The sequence below is a fragment of the Malaclemys terrapin genome, chromosome 17 (genome assembly GCF_027887155.1).
Source record: "Malaclemys terrapin pileata isolate rMalTer1 chromosome 17, rMalTer1.hap1, whole genome shotgun sequence".
In the NCBI taxonomy this organism is placed as follows: domain Eukaryota; kingdom Metazoa; phylum Chordata; order Testudines; family Emydidae; genus Malaclemys; species Malaclemys terrapin.
Window position 1 is genome coordinate 18847208 of NC_071521.1, and position 26011 is coordinate 18873218.

The 26011-nt window shown below is 46.2% G+C and overlaps 1 protein-coding gene across 1 annotated transcript in view; it reads right to left on the minus strand.

The window, feature by feature from the left end:
* Positions 1 to 26011, minus strand: part of CACNA1B (calcium voltage-gated channel subunit alpha1 B) — a 508111-nt gene that overhangs the window by 149473 nt on the left and 332627 nt on the right. The window contains exons 14-17 of the mRNA XM_054007857.1: positions 22862 to 22993; positions 21869 to 21941; positions 15763 to 15880; positions 5918 to 5985 (exon numbers count right to left, since the gene is read on the minus strand). Coding sequence (XP_053863832.1) covers positions 5918 to 5985; positions 15763 to 15880; positions 21869 to 21941; positions 22862 to 22993 — 391 coding nt within the window. The remainder of the gene's footprint in view (positions 1 to 5917; positions 5986 to 15762; positions 15881 to 21868; positions 21942 to 22861; positions 22994 to 26011) is intronic.

Here is a 26011-nt window from a genome sequence, read left to right on the forward strand (position 1 = left end):
ATTGCAGGACCCATACCGTTGCAGAAGCGTGATCTACTGTGTTCTAGCGAGTGCACCATCAACACCATTGTTTCGTTCTGACTGCTGAATCTTTATTTCTGATGGTGAGCCACGGAAACAGACCTCGGCTGGGCTCAGATCCCAGGGCCTGCCTTTCTAACCTTCAAACTAGTCCAATTTGTCAGGGAAATTATGGAAAGATAATCATGGAACCCTACAATGCCACTTTTAACATCACTACTCTGAGTACAATCACTCTTCAAAGATGAGGGCAGTTATAGGCCACACGGTAGCACTCTGTAGGATGCTGTTTGATCGCCTCCTGCTGTTGAGAATTAGCTTTGTGAGATATTAACTAGTGCATAGCCTACACCTGGATTTCTCCACCCTGGAATAGTATAAGCAAGAACAAGTAACTGGTCTGAATTTAATAGTATTTGATCAGATTTAACTCACTTAGAAATTGGTTTCCTTTTCCTTCCTCTTTTCAAGGGGAATAAATGACAGTGAATTATAGATGTGGGGAAAAAACCCTCTGCCATTAGGCTTTCAAGCTTGCTTTTTTCTCTCCAGATATTGGTGCATCTATAATGAGCAAATCCTCATTGCAGTTAAAGTAGGAATCCAAGCCAGACCAAGACGAAAACGCTCCATTAAACAATTATACAAAGTCAATGTTTCTCAGCTGCCAACTTCCAGTACATTTATCAATCACGTGAGACTCTTACTGTAAGTCAAATGTATATTTTTATTTTGCAGAATATGAATCCTTTGGGGTATAAAATCTGAAAGTGCTGTAATTTGAGGAAGGTTTGACTGTTTTGTTTTTATGGGCTGGGGTTCTCTGATTGTCTCTTCTCCCAAGTTCTAGCCAGCTTTAATACAATCACAAAGGTTTAAATGTTGTCATTGCCTTTTTTTTAATATCTCATTCACTGAACATAAACCTTAGAAAGTAGAAGATTACATTTCCTGCTTCTAAGCCACTCTTAACTGCAGCACAAAATTTTGATAGACTCTGTAGCTCAAGAAAACTGCTATTGTATTTACAAATTTAGCAATACATAACTTAGAACAACTACAGTGTTTAGCAGACAAGTGTTTCAGAATAAAATAAAGATGATAATAGTTCTGTAGCACCTTCTATCCAGGGTTCTCAAAGCACTATACACGTATTAATTAAACTTCTGTCTTACACTTAAATTGTAAGCTCTCTTTGAGACAGAGAGAGAGAGACTGTGTTGGCTCATAGTCGCTACCGCAATACAAATCCAATATTACTACTACTACCAACAACAGCAGCCGCCCTGAGTCATACATCTCTATCAGTATCCTCATTTTACAGAAGGGAAAGCAGATAGGAAGGTTATAAGTGATTTGCTTGGGAACCCTTTAGTGGGTCTGAACAGAACCCAGCATTCCTGTCTCCCAGGCCTGTGCTCTAACCACTTGATCATCATTCTTTCCCTGAAGCTGATATCTAGTCCATGATCCCTACACTGGAACATGCATCTGATCAATGGATGAAAACTTTGATATGAATGCTCAGAATTATCATCCTAAAGGCTAAGATTATGTCACGGAGGTCATAAGAACATAAGAAACAGCCATACTGGGTCAGACCAAAAGTGGTCAATGCCAGATGCATCAGAGGGAATGAACAGAACAGGTAATCATCAAGTGATCCATCCCCTGTCACCCATTCCCAGCTTTCGGAATCCGTGAGTACCAGAGCCCTCAGTGACATTTTCCACTTCAGCTCTGGGGTCAGCAGGGCTGGAGCTGTCAGCCAGCAGGGGCCCCAGAGCAGTTGTAGGCAGCAGGCCCCATCACAGCTCCCCACCGCCAGCCCCTGTAGTTCTCAGCCACCATGGGCGGTGGAGAGACCCTCAATCTCTGAGGTGCTGTGGATGCCTGGAAGACCCTGGAGCCGCAGCAGCAGTAGGGGCTGGACCCTCTCCTTCCCCATTGTGTCACAGTTATTTTTAGTGAAAATCAGGGACAGGTCTTGGGGCTTCTGTGAATTTTTGTTTATTGCGCGTGACCTGTCCATGACTTTTACTAAAAATAACTGCCCAAAGTGGAGGCAAAGGCAGCCCCTTGCCCATGTCCCCACCCCCCAGCCGCCCAGGGCAGGAGGAGGGTCTGTGACTCTATCCCGGCTCCCCACAGCTGCCCGCGTGGCTCTCCCCGACCCAACTCTGGCCGGGGTTGCGGGGGGCCTCGGAGCCGCGGCCCGGCCATGATAAGAGTTGGGCGGGCAGCTGTGGGGAGCCACGGGGGACCCTCTACCTGCCCACACTGCGGGGGGGGGGCCTGAGCAGCCCCTGGCCTGTGTCCCTGCCCGCCCGGGGCAAGTGGAGGGTCCGTGACTCCGTGGATCCTCACAGTTGCCCGTGCGGCTCTTGCCATAGCCGCGCTGTGGCTACGAGGCCCCCCTTCCGGCCAGAGCCAGGTCGGGGAGAGCCACGTGGGCAGCTGTGGGGAGCCGGGATAGAGTCGCAGACCCTCCTCCTGCCCTGGGCGGCTGGGGGGTGGGGACACGGGCTGGAGGCTGCTCTCAGCCCCTACACACCCCGGGCAGGCGGAAGGTCTGCCGACTGCCGCAGCCCCTTACAGCTGCCTGGGCTCCCCAGCAGAGCTCCACACTGGCCAGGCCAGGGGGTGGGATGGTGGGGCTCAGGTGGAAGAGGAGGGGAAGGGGGAAGTGGGAGAGCTATGGTCCCCTCCCTCCCGCCATGGTTCTGGCGCCACTGGCCCAGGACTCGGCCACATGGGAAAGAAGAGCTGCAGGCCCGAGGCGGGAAACTGGAGGGGCCCTGGAGAGAGGGTGGGCGGGGCCACGCAGGCAGATTGGGTAGGTTGAGACTTCCCCTGCCTTTGATACCTGCCGCCCATGGGCAGCACACACTCTTATTCAAAGCAGAAGGAGGAATACTTGGGGAGTTTGTATTCTTAGGGAGTTGCTTTACAGTACTGGTCAGTTTTCTAATCAGGTTTCTGCTTACTAAACTGCATTGAAATGCAGCATCCAGGACTCTGCTGGTTTCCACTATCAGTGACAATCCACTGGTTAATGCTACAGAATAAGTTCAAGTCATGTGATAAACCATGTCCTATTTCAAATCTAATACAGGTGGTGCTGGCTGAACAGATGCAGACCTAAATGGAAGTGGGGAAGGGTTTTTTGTCCTCCCCAAACAGTCATTTTCAGGTTACTTACGGTATTTGGACATTGTATGCAACACTGATCTTGATGAGTTTTAAAATGTAATTGTCAAAGGAAGTCTCTGGGGGTCAACTGACTCCCGAGTAATTTAATTATATCTCCAGGCCATTTTGGATTTTACATGATCATATTTACTTAGCAATAAATCTCTCATTCTCTAGGTAGGCCGCGTAATTGAATTACTTTTATCTTTTTCCTTCCCTTTTGAAAACCCTAGTGATTTTTGGATCCATGAAGTAAAAGAGAGTTTTGAAAGAAGCTCGATGATTTGGCAATACTTTTTGATTCTGTCAATATTTAATTGCACTCTATAAACTCTAACAAAGGCAGTTTTCTAACCATCAGAGTCAGCTTCTGAAATAAGTAACAAGGGAAAGTTAAAAGGACTAGCGAGATCTAGCTCATAGAACTAGAAGGGACCTTGAAAGGTTATTGAGTCCAAACCCCTGCCTTCACTAGCAGGACCAAGTACTGATTTTGCCCTAGACCCCTAAAGGGCCCCCTCAAGGATTGAACTCACAACGCTGGGTTTAGCAGGCCAATGGTCAAACCACTGAGCTATCCCTCTCCCCTGAGCTTCATTAGACAAGAACTCTAAGGGGCCCAGTCTTTTATTCTTGCATACAAGTGACTCCCACAAATCTGCATGGGAGGGGTTAAATGCACCTATGGAGAGGATCATAAATCTCTATTATAAGAATGTATGGACTTTATAATGCACAGAAACAGCTGAGTTTCTGAAAGGGAAAATCTTCCCCAGTAAAACTAAGCCCCATCCCCAAAAGTCAGGACTCAAATGAATCATAACAGAAAAGAGATGCAGAAAACATGATCTCACACACAGAGGAACATTTATTATACACCTGATACCCATTATCCCTTTCTTGTGCTATACATCAGACATCCGCTTTCAGGAAACAAAGCTCCATTCAGAGCTGCAGACTGAAGGCAGCAATGCAGCTGCCTAGCAGAGAGGGAGGACTGTAGAAGAAAAGTTCAACCCTAAAAAGCCCTGTACCATGGTATAGTTAACTGTGTTTGGATCTGAGGGGCAGGAATTGGGGTGGGATAAGGGACCTTCTTTTAGTCTGGCTTCCCACCGCAAGAACTATTAGGGATGTATGGTATCTCTGAACTACTGGCAACAGTGGCGTGCTGTCGGTGTCTGCACGGCATGCATTGAATGCTTCAGTCTGGCTGTGCCTGCAGGACAATTCTGTCTGGCCCTGAACTTGTGTGGAGGATGCCATTTTGTTCTACAAAATGGCATCCTCCTCATAGCATGACCTCACGTGTACTGTATGTGCAAGGTCACACCGCACCGAGGACGCCATCTTGCGTGCCAATGTACAACTGCATGCCTGACTGAAAATTTCCCGGCATGCCACTGACTGGCAAGCATTGTCACAGCTCTACCAAGGAAAGCTCTCCCACTAGCCGGTGCAACAAGCACAAGGATCAGTGATCATTTTACTATAGAAGGAATAACCCGTAAAAGTCTGTGAAATATAACTGCCCAAAGGGATATTATTATTTCTTATTGTATTATCTCAGCGCCTAGGAGCCCCCGTCATGGACCAGGAACCCGTTGTGCTAGTTGCTGGACAAACACATTTCTCTTTGTTAATTAGCAGGGGCCACACCATTGTAGCAGAGGGAGCAGCATTACAACAGGCCTTGTGTTAATTTTATTTGCCAATGAGAACGAGTTAGAAATGTGTAAACAAAACCAGAGAGACCAAAGAAGGATTCTGCAGTAATGATCCAAAACAGTACAGTAACACTGTGGTAAGCTGTAGCATTTTGGACCTTTCCAGCACAATCCTGGGGTATGTGTATTTTCCCATACGGGATGTTCCAATGTAAAACAAAGTATTAAAGTAAAGCTACCTCGGCTTCATTTTAAGCTCTTGCCAGGGCCTGGCATTCTGCCAGTGCTCTGGCCTGTGTGTCGAATTTCTCTTGCCTCTGCCAAGGGGCAGGCAGGTTTTAATATCTTGACTGAAACTCTGTAAAGGCCTTTTGCAAGTGGCTTTCCACAGACCTGACTGGAGGATTTTAATTCTCTGATTTGTACTGAAATTCGGCAAGGTAAGAAGTATTAGCACGAAACACCAAACTAGGCAATAGGACACGAATCATTGAATTTCCCGAGGCGAGAGCTTCAAAATATGCTATTGAGTCAGCTAAAAACCTTCAACTGGTTCACCGCTGCCCCTGAAACTAGCTAATAGTCAGAGGTCCTTTTTCACTTTTGTGTGATAGCAAGGAAAAGTGCTCACTACCCACTCTATAATAAAATAAAACAATATTATTATTAATAATAGGGAATCTAAAGACTAAGGAGAGCTCAGAGGTACAAAGATGCACATGCACAGATCTTCATTACTAAGCAAAAAGGAATGTATGTTTCAAAATCAACTCCCTAAATAAGGGTTGCAGCAATGGAAATGGGTAAAGAAAGGTGCCACAGGAGCATGATACTTGTACAGAAATCTCAAGGCCACCAGAGGTTGGCTGGAGCAGGACAGTTCATTTAGATCCACCACGGGTGGCGTATACAGAATTCTAGGGTCATAGGGGGAGAATGCAATAAGAATTCATTAATCACATTTGCAGAATGGAGATCACATACTACAATCCCTCTGGAACAAGTATGGGTTGAAGAGCCAGATGTTTCATACATACCTTGGTTAGCTCTTGTGCATTCGCAAGATTGTCGACAGCAATAGCCAAGAAGACATTCAGGAGTGTGTCTTTTAGACAGCAGCTAAGGAAAAATCTTCACACAGTGATGGGTTAAATAAATTTCCACCTATATTCCCCCCCCCACACACACACCACCTGCAACCAACAGAGTATTATAGACATGGGAAAAGGAAAAATCTAGTTCCCCTCATGCCAACATAGGATTGCACCCTACTGAATATTCTCCAGTACTTTGTCAATCCAGCTACAAATTACCCAACTTCATCACGTGCATTGGGAGACTATTCCAGAGCATAGGAGATATCACAGTTTCATCCATTCTTTCCCTCCAGCTTCTCCACTCCACCATGCTGACTCAAACACACGCACCTACTTTTTGGCCTTCTTCATTCCCCCCTTACTTAAGTATCAACCATTAGCTGAGAAACGGTTTGCTCTGAGACAATTCTTCCATCTCTACTATACAGTGGTTGCCATTAAAAAGGAAAATATCTTCTCGAGTTAAATTTGTCTCACTGCAATATTACATACTAGCTAGAGAAAAATACAACTTATCACAATAAAGTCAATATGTCAATGAGATTATTGCTTCCTTTATCACTGGCACATATTATATGTCTAGTATTATTCTTTCATTTATTATTAGGAGGAACACTTTCATGTTTGCTTATGATTTCAGCTCTTCCTTGTTCCTTCATTTTTTTTTTATTGTGACCATTTTTGGTATTGGTTTCCAATAAAGCGAAGGATAAATTACAAATAAGATAGTACATACACAAAACGTGGAGCATATACAGCAAACAAAAACAAGACATGTCCACAAATCCAAAATCTTATCTCAGAAAGAATGCCATGTTGTGAAAGTATCTGATATATGACAACAAGATGTTCAGCTCTAGATGTCCTGTGATGGCTGTCTGAAGTAGTGATGGATCTGTTGAATGGGATCCTAACATGATAATGAAGATGATCTTGCACGTACTTAGTCTTCTTCCTCTAAAGAATCCCAAAGTCATTTACTACTATACGTGCCTATATGTGTGTGTATAGGGGTTGCTTCAACCACCAGAGCAAAACACTATAGTAGTTTGACACAGTAGTTGTTGCACAAGAATTTAGGACAGGAATTGAAAATATACCAGAACCAACTGAAATGCCTGAAGGAATTTTAGGCAGACAGAACGTAATTAACTAGTAGGCTGTGTCTGCTGGTGTAGTCTGTGAGCTGGGAAAGATGCACAAGCACTGCTGTAGGGAACAAATGATTTATAAGAGAAAGCAATGAGATAGAAAAGAGTGAAGGAGATAAAACAGAGTATGGCAAGGAGCAAGGGTGTGTAGTATAGTTAGCAGACCCTTCCATGGCACTAAATCTAAGGGCAGGTCTACACTATGGCAGGGATCGACTTTCTGAGATCGATTCACCGGCGGTCAATTTAGTGGGTCTAGTAAAGACCCGCCAAATCGACTGCCGATCGCTCTCCACTCGACCCCTGTACTCTACCCCCAACAAGAAGAGTAAAGTAAGTTGATGGGAGATTTTCTCCCATCGATCCCGCGCGGTGTAGACCCTGCGGTAACTCGACCTATGGTACATTGACTCCAGCTACATTAAGTTGAGTAGCGTAGGTCGACTTACCGCGTAGTGCAGACATAGCCTAAGACAGGATTTAGGGAAACGCTGGGCTAAGAACTCATTTAACTATGTGGGTGCTTTGCACTTCTCAGGCAGTTGTCCTAGCAGGGCAACTGGGACTCCCCAGTGTCCAGAGGATCTGTGGTGGCATAAAGCTGGTGTAGTTGGCTCCACACCACCCAGTCCAAGACCGCTCAGCTTAGGGCACATGAGGGATGTGCTCAGAGCACCCTGAGCTCCAGCAATACTCGGCTAGCTGAGTGGTATCTTGGGGACCATTCCCAACAGTCTAGCTCAGAGCAGGCTGCTTAACTGAGTGCCTGAGTCTTTTCTCAGTTATGCATTACCACTGTGATGAAGCAGAGACACTGCCCATCAGCACAGCAGGGGTAAAGAGAGCCTTTGGGCCCACCTAGCCCTGCCCCATTATACCTGCAATCAATGCCAGGTCTGGAGGGGGGAGAAAAGGAGAGAGCCTGACTCCGTTTAGGGCTGACTGGCAAAGAGGCAAGAGCTACCTGCCTCCCTACCTGAGAAGAAGGGTCACTAGCCTACGAGCTGAGGCAGCCATCAGGGAATAAGTACTGTCTCCCTGGCCAAGGGAGACTAGGAGCCTCCAGCACCTGAGGTAACTGGATGACTGAAGCACAGACACATTGTAGGGTTCGGCCACACCAATCTTATGACTGCCCCGCACGAAGGAGCCTGGGTCTATGGCAGGGCACTGCCCAAGATTCACAAAGGGACACTGGAAGACAAGCCACCCCAATGAAGGGACAGTGGTAGGAAGTAGCCCAGAGCAGGTGATTTAGACTCCCTGCTGCAAGGGCCCCCTGTTCAGGGGGTCAACTCACACAGGGCCCTGGTCTGGGACACACTGGAGAGGGAAGGCCTGGGTCCCTCTACCCCACCGCCTAAAATCCTGAAGCACCTGCACTAGGGAAACAAGGGGCTAGAGGTCAGGCGCAGCAACTCCTAGGCCCCCTGGCCCTACAAGCACCTTCTTACGCCACATTGACTCCCTGCACGGTGACACTAAGCAACAGGGGTTGTGTTTAGTCAATCAGTGAGCTATAGAGCCAGAGAAAGTCATGAGGTCTGTCAGCCTCTATGGGTACATCTACCCTGCAGCTGGGAGCGAGCATCCGTGCCCGGGTTGACAGACTTGTATCAGTGGGGCTCGCACTGGCGTGCTAACAATAGCTGGGTGAGCTTTGCAATCCGGGCTCTCAGGCCCACCCAACCCCAAAGGTTTGAGAGTCTGAGCAGCAACGTTGACAGCCCTGTTTTTAGAGCATCAATGCAAGCCCTGTTAGCACGAGTCTGTCGACCAGGCTGTCATCTCGGATGGCGGAGTCTGGTCTGTAGAGATGATCTCCCTGGTTCTGAGAAAAGCTGGAAATGGTTCCTTCTTGTTTGCAGGCAGGGCAGGTAGGGGCAATGGGTGCGAGAATATCCTTCCTGCTGAGTCAAGTCAGCGGAAAAAAAACAAACCGTCTGAAACAATCATTCCCCACCAACCATGCTGTCTCCTTAATGATTGCGTTTCTGACATACGTTTCAGTTCCATTAACTTTTGATGTAAAAGATACTAATTTTCCAATTCCCCTTTACATGCTGATTGGAACATGAGGTTCTAATTTAACAAAATGGAGTGACAGCTGTGACGGCTGCATTACCGCTGTCAGAGGTCACTGCTGCCATTCCAAGTGACCACGGCTATCTGGACTTCTTCCTCTCAGGTGCTACCAATGCTTTCAAAACGTCTCCGAGCAACCAAGTCAGAAACCCAATGGGGTTAAATGGCAATCACGGAGCTGGCTTCCCACTCCTATCCCCTGCATACGAACAGGCAGAAAAAGCCTCACGTAATGTTGTTAACCGCCGCCAATATATCTTTTAATGGGGTGCGCTGTTTTGATCCACCTTCAAACTGATACAGTCTGGTCAAATGGGAGCTTTGGGACCATGCGAGTCACATGAAGACCTTGGCAGCAGCCCTGGTTGTACCAAGCACTGCACAAAACTTGCAAGATTGTATCTTCCTGGACAGCTTAACACAATCCGCAGGTTAGCTGAATTCAGCAGCTTTTGTTCAGCATTGTCCTCACGCCATAGTTACAAAGAGAGGGCCATCACAGGCTGCTTTTGAGGGATAGATTTGGCCTTGAAGTTTCATTTAGGACACTCCCTCTAGGTCTTGATTATATTCAAAGTTGCACTTGTGTACAGAGCAACACTGAATATAGACAAGGCCTTACCTTGTATCGGGCCAGATTCTTTTCTCCATCCCAATAGTGCCACTCCTATTAAACGTACTGAGAGAGAGCCAGCAATAGGATTTTGTGGAACTAGAAATATAATATAAACGAGACTCTCAAGGTTTGGGGGTCTTTTTGGTTTTGGTTTTTAAGCAAGTTTCTAGCCCTTTTCCTTGCAAAGGGCCTCGAAAACATAAACTGATACAAATAAGTGGGTGGCACTATTGAAGCCGGAGGCTGGGGATACACCCACTCACCACATTTACAATGAAACAGTTACGTCTCCTGAAGAATCATCTCATTGACTCGCCCCAAAATTCTTAGGCCAGTTCTGCGCAGAGTGATGCGATCACAGACCACGGTGGGCAGGAATTTATGTATGCAGCAGGCCGGGTAGCAACAAAACATTGCTTTGGAAGCCTACCCCCAATTGCTAAAACAGGCTCTCTAATCGGAGCAGAATTTGGTCCATTTCTTTCCAACCTCCTTCTCCTAAGCAGTAATTCATCGAAGGCTGGCGCTGAGAACCTGAAAATAAAGCCTCTCCTTAAAGAGGAACCGCAGTGTCTTCTTTTGCTTTGCTACTGCACAGCCTCCCAGTTGGAGCACACATTAGCTAAGAAAACCTGTTCCCAGAGCTGATCTGACTTCAGTGATGCAAGTAAGAAAAATGAGAAGAGCCAGGTACATTTCAACTCCAGTGAAAATGCCCATGGGAAAGGGTGGTGGAAAACTAGTGTTTGCCTATTGAACAATCCACGTTGGGAAAGAAGCGTTCTTTTCAAGCTTCTAAGAGGATATTGCAAATGACAGAGGCAGGAACGAAATAGTAAAATTATTGTTTAAAAAGTAATTAACAGTGTCCCTTTAACTGATGGATTAGAAATAGAAGAGACATTATCTGTCATATCTAATCCACTATCTGGCCATTGCAGGATTGTTCCCTAAAGGATAATAGATATATTGTATCCTACCAATATTTCCCTTTTCTTAATGCCATTCTATTACTTCAGGTTATACCTACTTGTGCCGCCAACGGTTTAACATCTAGAAAAAATATTAGGGAGTGTTGGTTGGTTGGTTTTTGGCAGACTACATTTATATTTCATTTTCAGACATTTCTGATTATGTTGTACCTGACACAACATAAGCCATTTGAAAGTTATGGTTCACTTTTCTCTGATATATGAAAAGAATGCTCCCTGCATGCCACAAGCATTAAAAATGTATTTCAATGAAAGACAGAGGTGGCGGCGACCTCGCTGAAATCCTTTTTGAAATATCAGCAGGAGTACCAGTGGGCTTACCGCTGCTATTCCCTGAGTGATGAAGGGAAAAAGAGACACTTTAAAAACAGAACAAAAAAAATCCCCCACATCTGTTCTTCCCAATCTGTGCAGATTCTCATGAATGTTAATTGGAGATAAAGTCACATGGTTAGGGAGCAGAGTAATCCCAAATTTACTCTATCAAATTATACCGGTCTGAAACATTTTGAAAGACATATTTCTACAGAGACAAAATAAGCCAAACTCTGATGTCACTTACACTGGTGTAAATCCGGCGAACCTCCACTGAAGTCTTTTTCCAGATTTGCAACAGTGTACAGTATCTCACATCCAAACCTGGTCCAGGAACTTCGTTGGGATGCATTAGCCCTGTTATAGTGATTTCCTTAATGTCACAAATACTTTTCAGTTGGCTTTCTTCTCCTCCTGGGTACTTCATTTATGCAAAAACTCCACGGCGGTGAACTCATGTTCACCTGCAGGATTCACAGAGAATTAAAGAATCACTCTCGACATATCTTATTTTATGTGTGTATATGGTGCCCTGAGGATTCCTCTGCCTGCATTACAGGGTGTGTGGCACGTAGTTCGGGTTGCCTGGAACAGACATGAGAAGCAAAGTTTTGGTGGTTCTCTCCTAGATGAGCTGAGTGAGAATCCTGGAGGCATGTTACTGAGCACTGAAATGGGCAATAATGAAAACGAGCTAATAATGAAAGCGACCTGAAGAAAAGCTCTGAGTAGCTCAAAAGCTTTGTCTCTTTCACCAGAAGAAGTTGGTTCAATAAAAGGTACTATAATAATAAATGGAGATATACCTATCGCATAGAACTGGAAGGGACCCTGAAAGGTCATTGAGTCCAGCCCCCTGCCTTCACTAGCAGGACCAAGTACTGATTGTGCCCCAGATCCCTAAATGGCCCCCTCAAGGATTGAACTCCCAACCCTGGGTTTAGCAGGCCAATGCTCACACCACTGAGCTACCCCTCCCCCATCTTGTGCTTCTAAAACAATGAAAGAGCCAGGCTATTAAAATGTCTTTTAAAATGTTTTCCCCAAGTGTAATCTTCAGCTGGAACTGTCTGCCAGTTAAAATGGAACTTTAAAGTGGTTAGTTCCACAGCATGAGGTCCCTTTTATGTGCAAAATTCTCATGGTTGGGGATGCTCAGCCCATAAATCTAGTTGAGCTGCTAATCATGTTCCAGAGTTGGAGATAATGATTATTATTTTAATCTAACCCTTTACCATCTAGTCTGCTCTCTACCTCGAAAAAAACATTTCATGGATTCAATGAAATCAATAAAGAAGTGACAGCAAAGAGATTTCAAAGTGTCCCTTTATGACACCTGTTCTTGGCAGAGCACGGCAGGTAGGTGTGAGGATCTGCAGAAGTTTCAGACACACATCAAGAGGAATCTGGGTGGAAACATACAGGGGAGAGGCCCTCCTTGCGTCCCTAACAAAGAGGACAGTTGGATAGCCGGAGCGTACAAAGAACATGATGTTGTCCCCGGAAGGCATGTAGCATGGAAATGAAAATAAAACCAGTATAGGAAACAGTGTATCAACCAATGGGAAACCCTTTCTCTTTCTCCAGTGCCATATGTCCCTGTAGCGGGGTGGTCACCCGCTCTGGCTCAGAAAGGGTTGAAGCCAGCCCTGGGAGAGGGCTGGGGCTGCGAGCTAAAGGCTCGTTGATTGGGGGAAGCAGCCACAGCTGAGCCACGCCCCAATCAGGCCACAGCTGGCCCTATAAAAGGCCAGTGAGCCAGGAGTGGGCAGAGTCTCTCTCTGGCCATAGAGAGAGAAGGACCTGGCTGCCTGGTAGCTGAGCAGGGTACCGAGAGTGGAGCAGGGCTGGGGGAAGGCTAGAGGAGCTGGGGAGCTCCAGCCCGGCAAACCCTCAGGCTGCAGGCCTTTGATGAAAGGCCAGGAAGGGTACTGGGGTAGACAAAGGCAGCAGGTCTAAACCCTCCTAACCGATGATGAGTGGCAATTATACTTCAGTCCGCCCCAGTGAGTGGGGGATAGATAGTGACTGGCAGTAGCCCAAGACTGAGGCGAGGTGGGGATAGAGGGTTGGAGGTTCCCTGGGGAGAGGAGACCCAGATCTGTGAGGGTACAGCACCCTGGCCTGAAAGGGGCAGGAGGGACTCAGGCCCAGCGGCAAGTGGGACACCGGCCTGCAGAAGGCTCTCTGGAGCTGGAAACGCTAATTCCCTGGACGACCAGCAGGAGGCGCCGCAGGGGTGAGTCCCGCCCTGTGATAGTTCCCCACAGCATTTCATAAAGGGCAGGGCTCTTCCTAAGCAGGTCAAGACAACATCTTTGGGACAGTCTGGAGAAAGTCTCTATGGCTTTTATGCCTCCCTAATTCTGGACTGCTCCAGGTACTGAGTGGCTCCAGATGCATGTTAGGCTAGCCTCGGGGACTGCTCTAACCCACAGCAGCCTTGTATAGCTGTCTATGGGCTATCCAGAGCACACAGCGCTCTGTCCACTCCCTTGCCTGCCTTCGGCATGCCTATGCTGCGAACCATCTCATGCAGCTCCTTTGCAGGGGGAGTTCTAAAAGGGACTGGTGCAGGGAAGAGACTCTGTCCCTTGGTGGCTCTCAAATGGAACAATACGCTTTGACAACTACACTCGGGCTCTGATTCGCCATTCCCTTACACAAGTTTTATGCTGGTGAAACTAATGAATTCTGTGCAGTGACATCAGTGTACAGGAGCAGAGAATTAGCGAGGGTGGAGGGGGGAAAAGGGATAAGAATGGAATCCATATCCTTTTAAAAAGCATTAGCTCTCAGTCTCTTCACGGTTCAAAGCCAGCCTGTTTCTCCCAGTCTCTCTCTCAATGTGATTATATTTTCATCTCATTTTCAAAGGCCAAGCCCTAAGGATCCAGAACTCTTCCCTCCTCCCCCGCCCCCTCCCAATTTCCGAATCTTCTTATTTCCAGCAGGGTCTCTGCGCTGCATGAACTGGATACCCTGGTGCAAAGACCGAGCCCGTCTCCATGTAGTAAGATACCGCTGCTCACTGACAGTCTGAATTAGAGCTGGCTAATTCCGAAGACAGCCTCTAATGTGACAACTACAACTCAGATGCCATTTAATCTGCCGTTCCTGATCATAGTGCCTCACGCTGAATACAGAGAAACGTGCAAAACGAAAGGCTGGTGTGCTGCTGTGAATGTGCACTTACCTTGTTTTCTCACTTTTCCCCCAAAATGATTCTACATGGACTGTTTCAATAGTTATTCTCCCACCCCCACCACCCGCCCTTTAATACAAATTTCCAAACATCTTTTTTGACCTGGAGCAAAGGCTGCTAAGCCTAGAGAGGCTCTCTCGGGTAGGAGGTGGTTGTGAGGCACTCTGATCCGCCTGTTAAGGCTCCTTTTCCCTGCTATAGGACCTTTCATCCAAAGACCCTGAAGCGTTTCACAAAGGTGAATATTATTATCCTTATGTTACAGGTGGAGAAACAAACGGAGAAACAGGGAGCTCAAGGGGTAGTTTACTCTCAAACATTCACCAAATAACTAACTAAGGCTGGGTCTATACATACAGCGCTGCAGCTGTCCCGGTAGAGTTTCACCGCTGCAGCACGTGCGGTGAAGACGCTCTATGCACTGAATGGCACAATATGTGTAAGCTAGAAGTGGTGTTTGTTGAATCAGGGCTGAAAAATGCACTTTTAACTTGCTTTTAGTAAAGAATTTTTCACCCCTGTAATTCATTACTAAGTATGCAATTACTTTATCACAATATATAACAGTGGTACCAAAATCACAAGGTCTAAAGAGAAATCTAATCTATATGGTATGAGTGTGGTGACTTGGTATCTAATAAATATTTTCTGGAGTTTTCTTGAGATTAGAATTTGCTAAAAGTAGTAGGCTTCAATGTCTACTAATAAATTAATACATCATCATATAATTTTACACTGAATAATTAAAAGACTCAGTGTGTTAGAGCAATAGGCTGTTATTGAATCCTGATCCTGCAGTCCTTACTCAGGCAAAACTCCTACTGATTTATGCGACTGGCATAAGCTATGTTGGCGCAAGAAGCTCTCTCGTCAGCAGAGCGCTGTGCACACGAGTGCTTATGCCGGTGTAACGTCTGTTGCCCAGAGGGTGGAACAGTCACACCCCTGAGTGACATAGGTTTTGCTGGCCTAGGCTGTAGTGTAGACCTAGCCGACGTTGGATTTCATTTCAGTGCAAGTATGTGTGTGGACACACTTCACGCTAAAAGGTTCTAGTTGGATTTATCTTAAATTATTTTTCCCTGGCCTAAATTCAATCAGTATGGGACTTTCTTAATTTGATGTAAGTGTCCACACACAGACTTGCCGTGAAATACCAAAAGGTATGAATTAAAACCAATTTAGTGTTTGGAGCAGGTCTGTGCAGAGGCAAGCCCTAAGTGACTTACACAAGGTCAACCAGTAAACCGGTGGCAGAGTCAGAATAGCACCAAAGTGTCCTGACTCCCAGACTTGGGCTTCACCCACTACACTACATTGCCTTCCAGCACTTCAGGAGGCTGGAGAATCCTGAATGCTGATTTGCCAGTGAGAGACGGCATGTCATACCATGGACAATTCATACTGAAGTGCAAGGATACAGTTACCAAACAACGTCAGGACGATGAAGTAAATGGAAGAGAACATTCCTGAGTGGACCCCACCTTGTGATACTATCCCATGATACATCACTGCATTCCAGTCTTCGCCAGTCAGTATCTGGGTAGTTAAATAGGAGAGAGAGAGAGAGAGAGAGATGAGCAAAGGATTGGAGTGTTTAAGCATCATTTATATACAGCTATGGGCACAGATCCTCCAAGGGAAATCTACTGATAAGAAGGCCACTGCAAAGGGGTGTGCCAGAAATCCATCCAACACCTTCAGGTTATATAGTCTTCTTTTGCCCATAAGAGTTTCTAGAAGCTCTTTCTGCAGATCAACTGCAACCCTGTCTCTACCAACGTAGCTACAACATCGCATACATATCTACCTAAAACTGGCAGTCGCTTGCATTTTTTTCTGCCTCCCTTAAGAGGATAAGGAGAGATTCCTTCTGAGAACGCCTGTCAATTACATTCCTCAACATACATTGTTTCAACTATTTTGGTTTAGATAAAACCAAAGTAATATAGTGATTATTGGGAGGTACAGCAGAGAAAATAGGTATTAACCACCAGACTCTATAAAATTCCTTCCAGCCAGCTGGGGGTGGCTTGAGGCAGGATTTATGGATCCACAGATCTAAAGTTTGGGCTGGGAGGAGGCCCTTGGACTCAACAACCCATGAGAGGGCCCTTTAACCAGAGTCATCTGTGGTCTGCCATGAGGGCTGAGGAGTACTTGGGACTACTGGCAGCAGGAGGCCAGTAGCAGCACTTAATGGCTGCTCCTTAGTCCTATTCCCGCCTCAAAACTCCTTCCCTCAGCGGACTCCGGGGCTGCCTGTTTTCTGCTGCCTGGCAGCACCGGCACTGTGAGATTGGCGGCTGGACACAGAGTGAAGACTGCCAGCATGCAGAAGCGGTAGCAGCCCTACTCCCATATGCCCTTGCCAGGCCAGCCCAGTGGAATCTTCGGTTTCCTTCTATTAGCCAATCGTGCATAGGGGCCAAGATTTCCACAGCTCCACCTGTGATGTTTCCCATGGATGGGAGAGAGTCACTGACTTCACTCCACAGGGGGGGCAGGAGAAGTGCCTGCCTCGGGCAGGGGGGAACACTACTGGCTGCCTATGGGGCAAAGGCAGATGGAAGCAGATGTCTCCTGCTGCAGGAGGTACCCTGGCTGTGGGTTGTCTGGGGTAACTGGAAGATGTTTGAAGTTGCGGGTGCTAGGGAGGGAGTACCTGGGCAGTGTGCCATGGTACAGCTGGGGGGTTCCTGAGTGATATCTGGTGGGTGTTGGGGGAGTTGAGAGGTGAGGGGAGCTAGCTGGCAGGTGTTGGAGTAGCTGGAAGGATGCTGAGGAGGTACCAGGATGCAGCTGGAGGAAGTGGGTGTGCTGGCAATGGAAGGGAGGCAGAGCCAAGCAGCGAATCCCTCACCTTCTTTTTCAACCAGCCATTGCTCTCACCTCGGCTCCATGCTTTGCCCTGGCAGAGTGACAACAGGCTGAGCAGCAAGAGGGGTGGGCAGAGAGGCCATCTGGATTTTGGCTCAGCCAGCACCACCCAGCAGCCACGTGGAGCAACCGTGGAACCTGCTTCCTACTCGCCTGCCCCATTCTCCATCTGTCCCCTCTTCTCCCCACCCTTCTCCCTCGCCAGCAGCACGGCACCAGGCTACCAGCCACAGCTGCTCCCTCCTCCTGACTGCTCCATGCAGCTTGGCTCCTGCCGGGGAGCAGTGAGAGTGGAGGGAAAGAGGCAGCTCAGCTACAATTTACCCTTCCAGCAGCCCTAGTAACCTGGAGGATCCCTGTTGCCACCCTACTAGATCCTACAGGGCTCCAGGCAGATGCGATGGGGCTGAGGCAAACACAAGTGTCACAGGAGACATTGGACACTTGGTAGCCCCACCATCTTGGTTTGTCGGTAACAGCAGGTGCAGGTGTAACGCCAATAGACCCCGGTTCGTCGGCGGGCGGGATCAAACCGGGGACCTCAGGAGCTTAGTGCATGAGCCTCTACCACATGAGCTAAAAGCCAACGGGCTGTTAGCTAAGGCTGTAGAGCAGTCTCGTTTTCTCTCTCGCTCGCTAATTGGTCTCACTGCCACTAGAAGGGACAGAACACCACACCAGAAGGTGTGTGGGTTACACAGGGGTCTGGTCAGCGCCTGCTGCTCCCTGCCGTCTTTGACCACAAGGCGCCACAGACATCCAAATGTTGCAGACAGCAACCACCAGGCTAGAGAAGCACAAAACCCAACACAGAATCTAAATGAAGAACATAATCGGAAGGAGGAGGAACCTTGGGTTCGTAGCTGAGGGACTGTGACTTCCTATGTGGTTGCACAGGGCACAACACAATGGAACCCGGATCCTGATTTGAGGACTTTGGATGCAGACACAATGACAATAAATAGTACATGAATAATATCTAAACAAACAGTGACGAATGAATTTGTCTCAGGCTTTGATAAGCATCACAGCTACTCTTCTGAGCCTCTGCCATCCCCGTTTTTCAACAACTTTCTTTGTGTTTTCAGCACTCTGAAATTTGTGCACCTAGCGTTCTGATTGCCCCGTATGGGGGATTTTAATTATAGTACTTCTTAGTGCATTAGGAAATGTTTTTTGGAATTCAGTACTCCAACCCACTAATAGAAAGTTTGAATGGTCTGTATTTAGTAAGAAAATAAATATGATGTATTGTTAGCAATCAAAACCCACGTGTGCATAATATACTAGAAAGAATTTCAAATTTCAGACTGCCCACCAGCTCCTGACCTCGGGAAAGGCTCTGGCTGAGATACAATGATGATTCTTATGGCAGACTAGCAAATATAGTGCAGTGTGTATATCCTAATGACCACTTAGGGACAGAGATTCTGGTCTCAGTTACATCAGTGTAACTTGAGTAACTGACTCTGACCATTGGTCTCTCAGCACTAGCGCTGGATGAGTTCTGAAAAACAGGATTCACAAACACTTGTTCAAATAATTCCCATTGAATGTGCATCTGCTTTCATTTTGCTTTCCAGGTCCATTCATGTGAGTGAATTTGGTTCACAAGCATGTTCATGGAAAGAGAAGCTGGGGAAACAGGCATATGCATGAAAAATCAGGATGGGAATGTTTAGGGGTCAACTGGAAAAAGCAGGGTTGCCAGTTTTGTTTGGAGGTTATTCCTGGAGGTTTCATCACCTGACAATTGGAGGCTCCAGAACAATCCTGGAGGGTTGGCAACCATACTGGAAAGCTATTTGTGGCTTTTGGAGTCATCCAGCCAGGAAGCAGAAATATCATGTGACTTAGGAAGCCAATCACAGATTGCATAGCAAATCACGACTAGTGGGAAATGATCTGTGAGCAGTTCACACTATTTGCCAGATCATTTGAAATATGGAAAAAAGTCACAAACATCCAAGTTCGTTTTATAGAACTTTTGCAGAAAGATCAATGGGCAAAACTGACCAGATTGTCGGTGGTGATTAGTTTGTCCGGCACTGCTCAGTATTGAATGCAAAGGTTTGGCTGAACAGCCATCAGATGATAGAATAAGACTAGCTTTTAAAATCTGCTCCATAATAATACTGGACTGACTAGTGCGTGTTAGTGATGTCAAAGCCTGGGAGGCCAATTCAGGAAAGCACTGAAGCGCGTACTTGAGGTGCTGTCCTGAATGGGGAGGCTTTCTGAACCGGGACCTGAATGAATTTAAACCCAGCATCAGACACACATGCAAAGCGACTCAGAAAAGAAGGCAGCAGGTCACTGAAGTCAGTACTTAGAGAGCTCAGCCACTGAACAAAACATCCCTCAGCAGAACCAAAGTTCAACAGCATCCTGTCTCCAACATTCCACATCCCCTCAGGCACCCATCAATGGCCTACCTCTTACCAGCTAGCAACGTATCATTATTTAAGTGGCAACCCTCAAGTAGTGCTGCCTGGCCAGCTAACTGAAGTTTTTCTGGTTTATAAACAGCCTCTGTGTCTATTGTTGTTGTAAACATTTCTTGCTGAGCCGATTGCTGGAGTACAGAGATGTAGCAATTTGCTACAATGCCCTGGGTCACATGGTAGAAGACTGTGACTCAAACACTCCTGCTGAGATACAAAGGGCAGCCTGAGTTCAGAGGGAGAGCTGAAGGGAGTAGAGTGGCTCCTACAGCAGACTGGAGATCAAGGAAAGGATTGGGAAGGGAGGGCTTGTTGTGCCAGCGAGGTGAAAGACCTGGCTGGGGATACCTGCTGTGTGGGCTACAGCAGAAACTCTCTGTGGCCTTAGGAGGGGCTGGGGGCAGGTGGTGGTTTACCTGTTTCGACGGATGTTGATCTATATTTGTGTCTGAGCAATAAATGCTTTGCTGGGAAAAAGGGACTGAAAAACTGACACTGGTGGGAGTGTCATTGGCTACATCTACACTTGGGATAGGTCTATGCCAGCTGGAAATCGCACCCCCCAGCTCCAAGTATAGACGTAGCCGTAGATGAACTGGCCAGTGAGTTGGCCCACTAGCTTGTAGGAGAGTAGGGAAACTGAGGCAGAGGCAAGGTCTAATGCTGGGTTTGGGGAGCCCTTATTACAGTGTTCTGAATGGTTGTGTGTGGGGTGGGGGGAAACATGACATCAAATTACTTCTTCAGAATGAACAGGGTAGAAGAAGCTCGCTTCAAAATTTCACTGAGTTTATCTTGTGTTGCCTTTTTACACTTACTTTTACATAAATTTCATAACTGATCTGCAAAGACTCACTCTCATCCCATAGAAGCCCTATTGCCCAGTGTCTTTGTCATGGGAGTGGAAAGCAAGTACTATAAAATTTCCCACCAGGTAACAATTGGCTTAAACCAAAACTCCACCAGAGTCTGGGGATTTTCATATCTGGGAGCTACGCTTTTCAGCTCCGTCCCGTCTCTGTCACAATGCCTTTGCTCTTCTATAGGATCTTGCCTTGGACGAACCTCAAAGCACTTTGCAAATCTGAGCGCAGTAAGCTTTGCAAAGTAATATAACTCCCCCTTCCCATCTGGGGGAATTGAGGGCCATCGCAAAGCAGCTTACCCAAGGTTACTCACTGAAATTGTGGCCGACCTGTGACTAGAACCCAGATCTCGTTCTCGGTTTTAACCACAAGACTCCTTTGGAGGACTGTGAACTGGAATGTCCAATCCGGGCATCACTCAACTTTGGGGAAGTTTGGGTCTGGATCCAAATTCGAACTTCTCAGATTGAGCCCATCTCCAGCAAAAATGGATGTACCGTGAACCGAGGGGGAAATGACATCCATGCCGAGCTTGTGCCCCTACGTTCGTGGGTCTCCCGACGGCAAATGAAAATTCACTTGCTGTTTCAAACAGAACGGGGTGCATCACTCCCATTTCTCTAACTAAGCAAGTGATTCTGTAATAATGTCAGGCATGGAGCAGCTGCAGAATCAGGGCCTTAAAACCTGAGCTGCAGCTCTCCCAGACCATCCCATCGTGTTGCCTAAGGTTGATGACTCTTTCCTGGCTCCCCCCACTGATTTTAATTCTTATCCAATCTTATCCTGCAACCTTGGTAGTGCAAAATGCTATATTATTTCCTCATTGCCTCAGGCCCTTCTCCAGCAACTCTCCTCATGAACGTATGGCAACTGCAGGAGGAAATGGAAGCGGATCATTGTGTGCTCATTTGCTACATTATGCCATTACAGATGCTGTGCAGAGGACAACACATGAGTAGTCCCACTGCAGTGTAAGGTACTGTGGAGGTGACCTCATGAAGAACACTGGAGGGCCTCCTCCAGTCCTTGGATTATGCTTTGTCTGTGCAAAGTGACCGTCCATTTTCCCCATAAAAGAATTCTGTTTGCCTGAATTTCAAAGAGCCCCTCAGCATTTATTTGAATGGATCATTTCACTGGTAAATGTGTGCATTATAATCCCACAGCACATTGTGAGCAGTCCTTCTCTAATAAACAGTCGGCGATGAGCAAACAAAAATGACTTTCTCCTTTCCTAAATTCCAGATAGCTTGAGGGACATCTCCTCCATCGGGAACCGACAGATGTCTACATGTTTCTTTCTAGCGCACACCCCATAAAGGAGGAAGCTTTACCTGGAACACAGTGAGGATGGCAGCAGGGAACGTATCGAAGTTTGTGGTCGGTGTTTCATCTTGGAAATTAAACCTAGGCAGGAAATAAAAATTAAAAATTAAAATAGTGCAGGAAAAAAATATCTATGCTCTCATAATTCTCTATCGCCAGAGTCAGAAGACAACATTTGCTCCACATAGAGATAATCTGGTAAGTTTCAGGAAGGGATGCGGTATGTTAAGTAAGGCTGTGTCTACACTGCGCAGCTTACAGCCTCACAGCTATGCCGCTAAAGCCTCGCCACTGTCAGGCACACAGTGTAGCTGCTCTTTGTCGGCGGGAGAGAGCTCTCCCGCCAACAAAATACAACCACCCCCAATGGGGGGCAGTAGCTTTGTCAGCGCTGTCCACACCGACGCTTTTCGTCAGTAAAACTTTTGTCGATCCGGGGTGTGTTTTTACCACCGAAAGTGCAGTGCAGACATGACCCAAGAGAGGTGTGTTTAGCAGAACTGTTAAGAAAATGGCATTTTCGTCTCACTGGAAATTCCAACATTTTGAAATCAATTTCCATCCCTAAATGGGAATGGAAAAATCAAAACACTGAAAAATGTTGTGGAACAAAAGTTTTAAATCAGAAATATCCAACCGAAAATAAACAAAATGAAACTATGAATGGACATTTCAACATCAAATGTCATTTTGTTTAGATTATTTTTTGAAAGAACAAAATGACAAATTTCTCTTTAAACGAAACAAATGCTCTTCATTTCTTTCAAAATGTCAATTTGCAACAAAAATGCTTGTTTTGACATTTCACTTTGGAAAACTGAAATTATTCATAGAAACTGGCATTGCCCCATAAAAAAAAAATCTCAGGTTTGATAAAACTATGTTCCAGTAGGAAAATTTTCCACATGAAAGAATTTAAACCAGATTTGCAAATCCTCTGAGCTGTCAGCCTTTTGCCTTCCTTGGGGACTGCTTTGATATGAGCAACACACTACACTTACTGTCCTCCAAAGAGCTGCATTCCCAGCAGAGCAAACACCACAATGAACAGGAAGAGCAGGAAGAGCAAACTGATGATGGATTTCATGGAGTTCAGCAAGGAGACCACCAGATTCCTTAGGGAGTTCCAGTATCTAGATTGTAAATCAAAGCAACCAACCATTAGTGTCACGGGGCGAGGAGGGGCCACTTCCGGGAGAGATTAAAACGATCTAGCTCTTTAAAAGGGACTTGATGATGAGTGTTCTATGGGACACAGTCCAAGTTGAACAGTCTCCTTCAATTCATCTGGGCCAAACTCTCCACTGATGTAATGCCAGCAGAACAATGTGGCCCACTTGAGTCTATCAGATAGCAAAATAACACACAGAATCAGAGAAGTCAGAGATGGAAAGCACCTCCTAAGCAAATGCCTGCCTGCGGAGAATAGTCACCTACCATGAATTCTGCAGTGCTTTGTCCAATCTAACTTTAAATGTTCTAAACAATGCAGCATTCCTTAGCTCATCCTCTCTGCAGTATAGGTCTGTTCCCTACAGTATATAAGCCCATGCATTTTCCTTTCCATTACTACACATACCGACTGTTGGGGATGCCAAGAATGAGGATTTACTGATAATGCCAAGGCCAGAATGAATTGGCGGGGACTGTGAACTAGTCATTTTGTTAAGACTGGAGCCAGGACTGAATGGTTCATTTCCATAGGAGCCTGATTCCCCCACTATGTTGTTTGGGAAGTTATTTAAACATGAACTTTCAACTGTTTCATGCCTGATTTCCACAGACAGACCTAAAAAAAAAAAAACTCTCACATTCAGGCATTTAAATTGAAACAGACTTTTAGGCATAGAATGTGAGCACTTAAGGGGGATTTGGCCATCCTATTTAGCAGGCAGTCATGATTGAAAATTAACCTCACTGCATCAAAACCCTAAATTGTGCAAATTGTGGACAAGAACTCAAGGAAGGAGAGCATACCTCAGCGCATGACCTCCATACAGCAGGTTCCACCTGGCCAGGCACTGCTGGTCCATCTGCTCTTATCCCCACCAGGTCATCCTGGATTTATTCCATCCCTTGTCATTATGGGGGCGCGCACACACACACACACACACACACGCGCTAAATAAAGGAGGTCCTGAGAGGGTGTACAGAAATGGCACTCTCTCTTTATTTTATTATCCTACTGAGAACAAGCAGGGAACGTTTATATTAGGAAAACTAATGAATCAGAAAATGCAGATAGAGCTATTAAAGCTAAGGATCTTTTTAACAATCTCCAGATAGACAGACAAGCCTGAGAAACAACAGGGTTAGAGCACACAATGGGAGATAGGGATTTAAACCTTTGTAGATGCTGTTATCTAGGTTTACACTGTAAACCTACGGCTGTGGGACCTGTGCTTGTGGACATGGAGTTTCCAAGCCCATGCTTGAGCATCCATATTGCATTGCAAACCCAGGTTTACCGTAGCTGTGCTAACATGTCCATATAGCACTATTCAGACCTTTTTATTCAGGTCTGTGGTTTGATTTGCGTCCACACTGCAAAATGGCAGGTCTTGGACCCCGAGGCTCAGTGGGACTCAGGCTCTGACCTAAGCAGAGTTCTAAAACCTGGGTGCTGAGTGCTTGCTGACCTGAGTCTGACTGATTTTAGAGACAACAAATCCTGCCCCTTGGCAGGGGATTAGACTAGATGACCGTTGCGGCCCCGTCTAACCCTGTGGTTCTATGATTGGTGTGTGGACAGAAGAGGGGCTTGGCCTCAAACCTGAGTCAGAGCCCAGGCTCAATGTGCAGTGTAGACATTCCCTTCAAGTTTTTCTGATCTCTTTGGGATAGCAAGCAGGAATTTTTCCATCTCTTTCTCTCTCCTTTTTCTCCAGTTACTTCTATCACTTTCTCTCTCCAGACCAGGAAGCTACCACACAGAGCCTGGGTTCCTGATGGCAGTCCTGCTCCACAGTTTCCACTTGGGCTATGGGGGACAGGCCCTTAACCTGAAATCCTTACTGCAGAGCAGCTGTTGTAGGGTGTGGAAGAAGGGTGCCAGGTGATTTGTCTGTTCCCCCCGCCACAACTCCATCAAACAGCTGACAGAGGAAGCTGGCTTTCATACAGGCTCCTAATTATTCTATTTCTACCCACTCCTCCTCCACTTTTCTCTGTTCCACTTTTCCAGTTCTTTTCCCAGAACACCATTCCCTTCTCCACCATCTACCAGCAAGCAGAGCTGGGTGAATAACTGATTTTCCGGTGTGCTGCCTGTTCTGATTTTTTTTTTAATTGTTTCGGGCTGTCCCAAACCCAGAATTGTTCAAATCTTTCAGCAAATCAAAAAGTAAAAAAAAAAAAAAAAGTTTCAGGTTGACAAACATTTCATTTAGATTTCAAACACTAACTTTAAAAAAAATTAATAAAATTGAAGGAAATTTCTCAAAAGCTATTTTGAATTCATAGATTCACAAAGCCTAAGGCCAGAAGGGACCATTGTGATCATCTAGTCTGACCTCCTGCATAATTCAGGCTAGGGAACTCCCCAAAAATAATTCCTAGAGCAGATCTTTTAGAAAAACATCCAGTCCTGATTTAAAAATTGTCAGTGATGGAGAATCCACCATAACCCTTGGGAAATTGTTCCCATGGTTAATTACTCTCACTGGTAAAAATTTACGCCTTATTTCACTCTGAATTTATCTAGCTTCTACTTCCAGCCATTGGATCGTGTTATAACTTTCTTTCCTAGATTTAAGATTAACAACTATATGGGCCTACGACAGGAGCGGGTGCATGAGGTTCTGTGGCCTGCAACGTGCAGGAGATCAGACTAGATCGGGGATCTCAAACTGGGGGTTGGCACGCCTCAGGGGGTCGAGAGGTTATTACATGGGGGGTCGCGAGCTGTCAGCCTCCACCCCAAACCCTGCTTTGCCTCCAGCATTTATAAGGGTGTTAAATATATAAAAAGTATTTTTAATTTATATGGGGGGGTTGCACTCAGAGACTTGCTGTGTGAAAGGGGTCACCAGTACAAAAGTTTGAGAACCACTGGACTAGATGATCATGATGGTCCCTTCTGGCCTTTAAATCTTTGAGTCTATTTGTTCTCCATGTAGGAATTTATAGACTAATCAAAATCACTCCTTAAC